The sequence below is a fragment of the Apaloderma vittatum genome, unplaced genomic scaffold (assembly GCF_000703405.1).
Source record: "Apaloderma vittatum isolate BGI_N311 unplaced genomic scaffold, ASM70340v1 scaffold5664, whole genome shotgun sequence".
Classification (NCBI taxonomy): Eukaryota; Metazoa; Chordata; class Aves; order Trogoniformes; family Trogonidae; genus Apaloderma; species Apaloderma vittatum.
The window spans coordinates 801-12,550 of record NW_009710847.1 but is presented as its reverse complement, the minus strand read 5'-3'; the positions used below and the strand labels follow the sequence as shown (position 1 = coordinate 12,550).

The 11,750-nt window shown below is 39.1% G+C and overlaps 2 protein-coding genes across 2 annotated transcripts in view; both read left to right on the top strand.

Moving 5' to 3' along the window:
* LOC104272420 (macrophage mannose receptor 1-like) overlaps positions 1 to 1,170 on the top strand; it is a 34,874-nt gene extending 33,704 nt beyond the window's left edge. Inside the window, exons 28-29 of the mRNA XM_009867403.1 lie at positions 508 to 537; positions 926 to 1,170. Of these exons, the coding sequence (XP_009865705.1) occupies positions 508 to 537; positions 926 to 1,170 (275 nt within the window). The remainder of the gene's footprint in view (positions 1 to 507; positions 538 to 925) is intronic.
* A 4,323-nt stretch (positions 1,171 to 5,493) lies between these two features.
* Positions 5,494 to 10,353, top strand: LOC104272419 (macrophage mannose receptor 1-like; the record flags this gene model as incomplete). The annotated part of the gene is made up of 6 exons (XM_009867402.1): positions 5,494 to 5,515; positions 5,875 to 6,273; positions 7,068 to 7,238; positions 9,041 to 9,049; positions 9,338 to 9,496; positions 10,240 to 10,353. Coding segments are annotated over exons 1-6 (874 nt in total), but the record flags the coding sequence as incomplete, so codon positions are not given.
* Between the last annotated feature and the right edge of the window lie 1,397 nt (positions 10,354 to 11,750).

Here is an 11,750-nt window from a genome sequence, read left to right as displayed (position 1 = left end):
TCGGGCAGCGACCCTGCCCCGCTCCCCCCCCCCCGCCGGAAAAACACTTGCAGACGGCGCCCTCTGTGCACAGCCGGGAAAAATTGCAGGAGGAAGCTTGAGTTTATAAACGTAATTACAGATGCAAATAAATTCTGGTAAATTAAAAGCTGATAGATCTCTAAAAACCTGCATACAGTGTAAGAAAACTGTTGAATATCCCCAGAGGAGAGGAGAAAGTCAGTTTAAGAGTCACAAACTACCTGTGTTTGGGGATTCCTTGGTTATTAAAAGAGAAACAATAAGGGGCTTTACTACACAAAACACTGTGGTTTTATCATAGTGGATATAAGATTAAAAATCAACCACATCTTTTCATCTCTGTTAATTTAGCAAATGTGTTTCCAGGAGAAGTGATGAGGAAACCTTGATAGGCAGATTACGAGACCTTTTGCTAGCATGAAACTTCCAGCATGAAAATGTAACCTTTTTCAATTTTAACTAAACACTTGTCTTTATCTTTGACAGCGATTCTTAAAACAGCTGCAAATGTGGAAGGTAGGATTTATATTTCCTTTCCAATAGTTTCAAAAAGACGTGAAGAAAAATGATTGTTTTTCTTTTTTTAATTGGTATTTATTATTTATTTGTCTTTCATATATTTATTTGTATGAGCTTAATCTACCTAGTTGTCATTGAATTAATTCCCAGCATAATTTAGCAGTTCCTATGGAATATTTAAGGCATCCCAGGTTTACTAAATGCTTTAGTAAACTGAACAGCCCCTCTTTGCATGCCAAGATCTATGAGGGGGACTGACACTGAGACGTGATAGATATTCCACCTGGTAATTAAGGGGAAAATGACAAATAACAGTTTTCAATATTCTTTTATCTACTTATGGCTTCAGTACACCCACTTCTGCTTGCTTTGTATTTTTTTACAGATGCCAAGAAGGACAAAGCACTTGGTCACATGAATATGTGGATACTACTTATGCTGGTCCTCATCATTTTATTAGGGATGGGCTTCATGATTTATTTCTTTTTCAAGACCAAAACTCAAAGTGAGACTGACAGAGAGGTGGGACAGCACAGCACACTGGTAGAATACAGCCATATCTTAACTGGAAAGGACGAGGAAAATGATTCTACTAACGACAAAGGAAAAAATGAACACAGTGTCGTCTAATGGGATAACACAGCCAAACTATATGGTTAAGCTTAAAAAAATCTAGCTGGAACAAAGAAAAGCTTAATAAAATTTATATTGATGAAAATTTCAAAGCCTAATAGACACTGTGAACTAAAGTTACTGATTATTCCTTTGGTATGTATTAAGAGCTATTGCTCTTAACTCATAGTCAGTACTGTATAAAATGGATAATTAAACAAGCATGAAAAATACCAGAACTAGTGGGAATTTAGATTTAAAAGTTATGGATTAATACCTGAATGTTCTCTCTTTTTAGAGGTTTGTGGCAGTATCATATGACAGAATCAAGTGCAGACATGTAGTGAGCCCTCTCTTTGCAGAGCACTTAGCCTCAAAGCCTGCACTTCGAGAATATCTCATCACAGCATACATTGCGCTACTCAAGTAAAATGGTGTTTGGAATAAACAGGCATTTACAGTAATTATTTTTGCACATTACTGCCCCTGTCTTACACTCTTCACACAAGTGTCTTCTTTTCTGTAGCATTATAAGTGAAATGCAAACACTTGTCCTTCACTTATGGCTTCAATCTGGATTTTGCAAAACAAGTAAATTGTTGCCAAGAATCATAGAATATGACTTTGAATGTGTTGTATCAGCTATTAATGAGAGACTATGTCAATAAAGGATCTACGTATTACATGAAAATCCTTCAGTGTTGTTTAATTAGCACATGGGGATGTTATATGTTTTACTGATCTAATGAGTCATGTACCTTAAGAGAGAGGCTAACGGGAGAAAACACAGAAACTTGAACAAGGCGTAAGACTAACAAGAACCATAAATAATCTATAGAGTAAAGTGGATGCCAAATAAAGGTGGAAGAATCCACTCCTGTTTTTATTTCACTTGATCACTCATTTTTGGATGTCTTTTCTTACTATTCTGCAAGTGTCTGATAACTGGACTGGTGACTGGGCACTGCACCAGGAAGGCAGTGGGACACACCACAGTGTCTTGGTAGTGAAATGATTTAGGGGCTTACTCTGTTGTTTAAGTTTCCTATGAATTCTATATTGTCTCTGACAGACTGATGAAAAACAAAAGATCTCAAGGATCTCAGGGAAAATCAGACCCTTAGGAAGCGTGTAAGAAGGTGCATAAGGAGAGGTCATTGGAAAGGAGAGATTCGCATGACACTGAGTTGCTGGTTTGTGGATGTTGCAGTCACACAAGACATATTGCAGAGATAGCAAATGAAGGGCATTCTGCACTGAAACTGCTTTCACTGATCTTACTCCTTTTTTTTCTTTCGTGTAAGTTACAACACATACCCATATTTATCTTTTTTATAAATACTGACACTGAATTGGACTTGACGCTATTTAATGGCTAATGAAAATGGCAATGAAACAATGGCAAATGAAATGAGTAAACAGATTTAAAAAAAATCACACTGAAAAAAATAATAATTTATATTTTTTATATTTTGATATTTGATATTGGTAACATAGCTCTGAAGAGTTTCTTCTCTTACATTAAGTGAAGTTTTGCCCTTGCAGAATATATTGTGAGATCTGTCTACATAATAAAGCCATGAAAAATGAGAGAAAATTATAAGGGAAATTTTCTTTCCTCTTTTTCCTTCAAAACAAATAAGGGATTCTATATCGCAGATGAAGTTAATTTCCACTTAATAAAGGGCTGCCGCTCATTTTTAAAGTTTGAGAATATTTTTCTTTTCTTGTCTCATTTACACTTGGTACAAAGAAAGAATTATGGAGTATTAAAATTAACAGATTAATAGATTAAATATTTTTGAAAGGCTTTTTTTTTTTGTAAAAATCACTGACTAACATAAAGATTTATAATGATTTGGTTAATTTATATTTGTTCTCTTGAGGTAAATATGTAGCAAATAACAGCACAGTAGTTTTACCAGTTCATAAATCAGAGAAGATAAAAGCTCTATGTATACATAGTGCCCAGTTTGTCAAATTACCTTGCAAAATTAAATTGTCTCACCTGGGTTAATTTTTCACAGTGAAGTAGTTGACACTGCTTGGTGTATCAAATTAAATTAATATATCTTTTGTAGCAGTAAGATCGATCCGGCCAAGAAATTTGTATATATTTTTTGCTGAGTTTTCCAGGTATGTATGTATGTATGTATGTATGTATGAGATTTAAATCACTTCCCTTTAAAGTTCACTCCCTGCTTCTTTGGCTTTGAGGATCAGGATTTTACAATTTCAGAGCAGAACAAAGAAAGTTAAAAAAAAATGCAACGAAATGATGTTGAACTGTTCAAACTTTGCCACTTGCATTTGAATGAAAGGAAACTTCAATTTGAGATGCAAAGTTTGAATTTTGTAATTGTTTATAGATTTCAAAATACCATGTGACAGGATAGTTCCTTATTTAGAGCCCAGAGCTTTCTCTTTCAACTAAAACTCTTCAAAACTAAGAAGGAACTAGTGCCAACTTGGTTCTTTAAGACTTCTACTGCAGCAATTAAGTGCAGCTCATCTCTTTGTGAATGAGAAGAAAAATGAAGCAATTTACTTTTTTGATAGTTTTCTTCTCTTCCGTTCATACTGCTTTTCAGACACTCGGTGAGTCTTTGGTTTTTATCCCCTGAAAAAGTAGGTATTTTGGTTGTCTTTCTTGTTTCTCAGGCTCTTTAAGATTTTCATGCAGCTTGATCACTCAGTGTTTCATATTGATCCTAACTTTAGCAGCCCACAGAAATTAGAAAAGATGCAGCTACAGAGATGTTGTTTCACTTTTAAAGATTTGGGAAGAGCCAAGATTGAGAAAAGCTGGGAACCAGAATTCAAGACAGAGTTATGCGTTAGGATCAAGATTTCCATTTGCATACAACTTAATTATTGGTTATGTCTGCTTTGTGAAGTAGATAGACTTCACAGTGTGCTCCATAGTCCTTGTCTGTGTATGTGACTGAGTTACAAAAAGTGACAAAGAGAAAGGAATTAAATAGGGTGCCGTATGTGTATCATTTCCTAGCCTTAGGATGAGATTGTGTGAGATGCGATGGAGTTTGTGATTGACATCATATGTAATAGTGTGGCTGAGCAGATGCCAGTGAAAGAAATATTTAAAAGATCAGAGTCAAGAATAGCCCTGGAACAGCCATTACAGCTTTCCGAGTGAGGATGAGAGGCGTAGTTAAGGCTATGAAGTTGACCAAGGACAGATCACAGCTCCGTTTTGATGTAAGGGTGGTGATATGTTCAAGGACGTTTTTACTTTATCCTTCAATTCATTAGAGTGGGGCACAAATCACAACTTCTGAAAGCAGATGCTGTGCCATGCGCTCTAGTTTAGTTAGCAGTAAGAAATGTAAGATTTAATAAGATTTAAAACTTTCTATCTAAATGGAGAAAGAAAGAAGAAGCTACGCCTTAGCTCCAAATTTAGATTTGAAGAAATGAAACTTCCACAGATTTCTAAGCTGGTGAAAGTAACACAGAGCCTCCTAGAGAGAGCCCAAGCATTAAGTATGGATATTCTAACAAGAACTATTCTTCCTCTCATAGCTTCCCAGAATTTCCTAGACACTTTCTGCTCTGTTCACTGCTTAACTTTGGCTGTGCCTGAACATCCTACAAATCCACTTTAACATTTGGAAGGGCTTTGCACTGTCCCTCATGTGGTTATTCTCTCAGATCGATATGGGGGTGATGCTACATCTCCATGTCCAGGTGGGGATTTGGAGCATGGAAAACTGAAGGAGAAAGCCTTGCCCCCCTGTCCCATATGTCCTAGGATATTCCCTGTGCTTCAGATTTCACTCTCTCATGATCCAAAGCCAGCAGGAGCTGTATGCTACTTGACATTTTGAAAAGCAGGCAGCTGTGTTCACAGGCTTTACATGTCAACAGTGCAACTGAGTACCGGGCAGCCCTTCCCAGCGGGGACCACTTTTCTTGATGGATGACTAAACTGGGCTCCTGTAATCCCCTGGGAGCACTAGCTGCTTCATCATTCACATATTGTCTTTCTACAATGACGCACAGGCACAAACCTAGAGTATCTCTACCTCTATATACTGCCCAGTCTTGGTTCTTGTGGGAGTGCTTGTGATTTGATTGTGTGAATTATGTTGTCTTCTTAACGAAAGATGTACAGATGAGAGGATAATGGAACAATGCAAGATAACAAGTCACTGTTCCATGGTTTTTCTTCTTGAAAAAAAACAAACCCAAACCATAATGAAATGTGCCAGTTACAGAAGGAGCAAGAGTTACAGAAGGTTTATTCGCTAACTGTATTAAGCACAAAAGCAACAAATGGAGATGCATGTAACGTTAGCTAAATCTATAGTGCACGAAGTGATGGCGACTTTCCAAATCTTTAGTGAGTTCTCTTTTGGAAATCTTGAAAGAAGTGCATGTTTCAGAAGAGATTTAGAAAAATAAATTCCACTATACTCATGAAAATTCCATTATAGTGTTGACGTGTTTGAAGCTTTCAAAATGTATTTTATGTGCTCTTATTCCTCTGTACTGTATTTACATGAGCTGCACTTATTTTTCCTTCCCAGAAAGAAATAAAAGTCTTGAAAATGCTGTTTGATCTTTGCAAAAGTGACTCAGATTTAGTCTCCTGACATGAGTCAGATCAGCATAGAATCAACAGCACATCTTTTTCCTCACAAGCTCCCCTCACCATGTGCTTACCATAAATACATTAATTCTGATTATTTTGTTTTGCAGACAATGAATTTTTTTTGATATACAACGAGGATACTAAGCTCTGTTTAATTGCTCAGAATACCCATGCAGTCACAACAACTGCTTGCCAGAAAAGCACTGAGTCACAAAAATTCAGGTGGGTGTCTGATCACCAGGTGATGAGCGTGGCATTTGCACAATGTTTGGGAGTGCCCTACAAGCAAAACCAGGCTAAAGTTTCTTTGTACCCATGCAACAAGGAAAGTGAATTCCAGAAATGGGAGTGCAGAAATGCAACCTTTGCAATCCAAGGGGAAGACTTATTTCTCAGTGCTGGCAAAAGAAAAGGAAATGACATCGTGCTGAACACAGGACCAGCCACGATGAATAAATGGAAGATCTATGGAACCATGGATGATTTGTGTACTCAAGGCCATGAAGGTAAAGTTCAAAGGTTATTTCTGACAGTGTATTGAATCCACTTGTTTGCCATCATGGACAGGGTCTTTTAATTTCTGATCCCCTTATTTTAACATCAGCTGTTTCCCCTGAGGCAATGACAGACTGGAGGATTATTAGTTCACATATTCAGGCCTGTATTGCTCCATCCCAGAAATGCACACCTGCTTAACTTCAGACAGATAAAAATGTGCATTTTTTTTTCTTTATTTTAAAGCAAAGTTGTATCTAGGCTTTAATCAAATTACTTTGCTGAGCTACATACTAGTACTAGTGGAATTCTATTAGTATTGTTGGATAAAATGCAAAAATCTCTAATACACCAGCCTTAAGTGTAAGGAAATAATTACATGCACACTACCATTCTGTTGTTCTGTGAGATTTCAGATACCAAAAGTCCAACAACATTTAAAAATTACACCAATAATTTATTTTTAATGAATGTAGGGAAGGTAAGCAACATGTAAGCAAAGCATGGTATTTTAAGAAAATTATATTTAAATATATGAGACAAAAATGACTACAGTTCTTTCACAGTTGGCTACATGAAGAAACTGCTCTATTAATAGCTAGTGATATCATAAATAAATGGCAGATTGCTAGACCTACCCAGAACTTCCTTGGAAGACACTGCTGGTGACAGTAGTTTCCTGGTTACACTGATGTAACATCTGTAACACTTTTTCCACATAGCCTTATGGAGAGTACAGATAGGGAGACAAGTGGGTTCCCCGGATACCGATACCTGTATTAAAATTTCACTTTTGCCCCCTCAGATCTGTTCACACTCTTCGGAAATGCCAATGGAGCTCCGTGTGCCTTCCCCTTCCAGCTCAGTGGTACTTGGTACGCTGGGTGCACGGCTGCTGGCAGGTCAGACGGTTTGCTCTGGTGTGCAACGACTCCCAGTTTCGACACGGACCATTTGTATGGCTTCTGTCCAACTAGCAGTAAGTCCCAAATGCTGACATAGATGCTATAACACAGTACTGTTAGGATGATTAGAGAGGGCTGAGGCACTTCTCCTGTGAAGACAGACTGAGAGAGTTGGGGTTGTTCAGTCTGGAGAAAAGAAGGCTCCAAGGAGACCTTATTGTGGCCTTCCAGTATCTCAAGGGGGCCTACAAGAAAGTTGGTGAGGGGCTTTTTAGGATATTGGATAGGACTAGAGGGAATGGATTAAGACTAGAGATGGATTGGTTGAGATTGAATGTTAGGAAGAAGTTCTTCACCATGAGGGTGGTGAGACACTGGCACAGGTTGCCCAGAGAGGTGGTGGAAGCCCCATCCCTGGAAGTTTTTAAGGCCAGGCTGGATGGGGCTCTGGGGAACCTGATTAGTGGGGGATGTCCCTGCCCATGGCGGGGGGGTTGGAACAAGATGATCTTTAAGGTCCCTTCCAACTCTGACAATTCTATAATAAACCTATCAATACTGAGACACTGCTAATAGTATGGAAAGAAAAAAAATCTTGTAATGACCTTTTATTACTCAAAAATATCTGTGTCATCAAATCATAGAATGCTTTGGGTTGGAAGGGACCTTTAAAGGTCATCTAGCACACTCCTCCATGCAATAAGCAGGCACATCTACAACTAGATAAGGTTGCTTAGATCCCTGTCCAACCTGATCTGGAACGTTTCTAGGAATGCCCTCTCTGGGCAACCTGTTCCAGTGTTTCACCACCCTCATTATAAAATATTTCCTCTTTACATATAGTCTAAATCTATCCTCTTTTGGTTTAAAATCACTGTCCCTTGTCCCATCACAACAGGCCCTCCTAAAAGACTGTCTTCATCATATAAGCCCCCTTCAGGTACTGGAAGGCCACAATAAGGTCTCCCTGGAGCCTTCTATTCTCCAGGCTGAACAACTCCAGCTCTCCCAGCCTTTCTTCATAGGACAGGTGTTCCAGCCCTCTGATCATTTTCGTTGCCCTCCTCTGGACCTGCTCCCACAGGTCCAAGTCAGGGAGAAGTTTTGCAAACAGTAAGCTCTCAGAAGATAATTTTAAAATTCCAATTACCTAAAACACATGCAGATCAGAAATAAAGAATACATTTTGAAAACTAATAGAATCATAGAATCGTTCAGGTTGAAAAAGATGTTTAAAATCATCAAGTCCAACCATTGACCTAACAGTGCCAAGTCCCAATAAGCCATGTCCCTAAGTGCCACATCTACATGTCTTCTAAGTACTTCCATCCCTGGGGAGCACTTACTTCCCTGGGCAGGCTGTTCCAATGCTTAACAACCCCTTTGGTGAAGAAATTTTTCCTAACGTCCAATCTAAACCTCCCCTGGTGCAACTTGAGGCCATTTCTTCTTATCATATCACTTCTTAGATGCGAGAAGAGGCCAGCCCTCACCTCATTACAGCCTCCTTTCAATGAGTTATAGAGAGCAATAAAGTCTCCCCTCAGCCTCCTTTTCTCCAGGCTGAACAAACCCAGTTCCCTCAGCTGCTCCTTGTAAGATTTGTTCTCGAGACCCTTCACCAGCTTTGTTGCTCTTCTTTGAACATGGTCCAGCACCTCAGTGTCCCTCTTGTAGTGAGGGGACCAAAACTGAACACAGGATTTGAGGTGTAACCTCACCAAAGCCGACTACAGGAGGACAACCACCTCCCTGGTCCTGCTGACCACACTATTCCTGATACAGGCCAGGATGCTTTTGGCCTTCCTGGCAACCTGGACACTCTGCTGGCTCATGGTGTTAATTTGGGCATAGCCTATGAGCCATAGAGTAGGTTTCCAGAGTACATAATGGCCAAGGTGCAGTTTTGTTTATTGATGTTTTCATCTTTTCTTCACCTGGAGATTACCAGATGTGACAGGGAAACTGGAAATAAAGAATGAAAAGCCCATCTCTGCTCATGTCAATGGCAAACCCTCTTTTACTTAACAAGGAGCAACCTAATTGTAGACTATGGGTTTTAGAGGTCTGAGTCTTATTTGCTTCTGAATCTTATTTTACAAATAAGCTTGCAGTGTGTGTAATAGGTTTATAACAAACTGCAACAATAAATCTCCTTTCTCTCACGCAGACAGTGACAGATTTTGGATTACAGATCCTCTGACAGGAACCCACTACCAGATAAACCATCAGTCAGCTCTCACGTGGCACCAAGCAAGGAGGAGCTGCCAGCAGCAGAATGCAGAATTATTAAGTGTGACAGAGATACATGAACAAACGTATCTAAGAGGTGAACTAATAAGCAAGACTTGGTAAAATTGTCAAATAGTTTTTTGAATGATGACAAATGTTTCAGTGTTTTAATAACATTACAATGAATTGCTGATGTAAAAATGGACTGTGTATTACTAGAGAAATCGTACAATTATTTTAAATTAAGTTTTTATAAATCAAACTTACATAAGTTGTGGAATTGCCATCTGAAATTATTTCTATTACTACTATTTTTTCAAAGAAAGTTAAGAATCTCGACATAATTAAGCAAAAATTAAGCTCAGAAAACACCAGAAAGGTCCTAGAAAGGGACCTCACAAGAAGGAATATCATTATAGGAGGCAGTCATTATATGACTTTTGTGTAAAGAAATCACATATATCTAATCAATCAGATTTTTGGAAATACCATACACATTTTATATAAAACATTATGGAAAATCTTTCTGGATTTATGCATAGACTCTGTAGAACAAAGGCCCTATATTAATTGCATCACCATCAAGCAAACTTTTATACAAAAATATTACATATAACTGTAGAATAGCATTAAATTCAGATAATTTAATATGCAAAATAGACTTTTGCCATTCTCTATCCTTTATCTACAAAATACACTCTGAGTTTATTGCCAGTAAACATGGATTCTGTACTGAACTCAGAAATCGCTAAGCAGACATTTTTTATCTTCCTCCTAGCTTTGAAAATTAGAGCATTTTCTAATAAATCTCATTAGAATTAAACTCTTTTGGTTACCTAGATTTGATTGACAGCAAGAGATCCTCTCTCTGGATTGGGCTTAACAGTCTGAATCTCAACAGTGGCTGGCAGTGGAATGGTGGCATTCCCTTCAGATACTTAAACTGGGCACCAGGTAGTAATAATTTTTTTACAAGTTTTTGGAATTAATATTTCCTGCCAGTATGATGAATGCATATTAATTCCAGTCCAGTTCATGTGGAACATGAAGAAATGGAGTTGAAAGGCTTATGAGACATGTGACACTAAGAAACTGAGAATGATGCTTTTCTTCACTGGATATATCACAAGGAGTTCCTAGCAGAAGAGCTAAGTAAACTCATCTCCTGTCAGAAGTTTATAAAGTGAAAAGCACTAGCTGAGCTGTAGCATGCTAAGAAAGCCTTCAAGTCGGTTAAAACTTCTGTGTCTCCTCAACTCTCACAAGGGTTATCAGACCCCACATGCTGCAAGGATTCAGCTGTCAGTGAGCATCAGTCTTGCAAAGCTTTCCCCTTCTCTTTTTATGCTTTTCCTCTTTTCTTCTCTCCTCTTTAACATTCAAGACAGACTGTAAATAGAGTTCACAGCACTGGCAGTTTATCTTTGAAAGTCTCTTACTGATTGCCATGGCAACAGCTGGTTGCAGCAAATGCTGAATGCTTGCTTGCTGAATAAATGCACAAATATTCCATCTTTTGTCCTTCCCCAAGTCTCTGAGATGCCACCTATTTTAATCCGGCCCAGAGGACAGAGGGAAAGCCCAGAGTTGCTGAGACTGGTAGAGGATTTTCTGCCTTCTGCTGAGCTGGTCAGATTCCTTAAGCCTTGCAGATAATAGAAGCAGCTGGCTCTCAGGTCAAGCAGCCCTTGGAGATCCTGTATCCCCACATGAGGGCTATTACGATGTTCCAGTTTACTGAAAAATTATTACAAGCTTTATCTTTTAGGGGGAGAAAAAAAAAGTCATTACATTGTGGACCTCTCTGAGAAGAGGAAAACACTCCTCATTTCTCAGGGTGCAGTGGAGAGCCTCTTAGGGGGCTGGTTGCAGAGGAGAGACCCACAGCAAGTGTGAGGGCATGGGAGGAGGATCTGCCTGCAGTGAGGAGCAAATTTGCAGCCAAAGGGATACGCAGAGAGGACCTTTCCAAAGGGCCTGAGGGGATTTGTTTTTTTTTTTTTCCCCAGCATATCACTGAAAGCTGCTGGACCAGAACGTGATGTATTGTCCTGGTTTTAGAGAACCAGGATAAAAGTTTTCTGGGGCTCCCTGGCACAGGTGACAATCACAGCTGGGGAGGAGGGGATGGGTGAGATGACCTAAATGGACCAATCACAGTATTTCTTCCCATGGTGTCCAGTTTATAAAGACCCTTAAGGAGAGCTCTGGGGACTTTAGTGCTTGATGGGAGGGGCTGTCATGGGCTCTTTGTCAGCTCTTGCTGTGCTGTTGGTGTTTCCTCTCTCCTGTTTTCATGCTGCAGGGGAGCACTGTTTGTCAGGACAGGTAACCCTCCCTTGCCTCCCTGA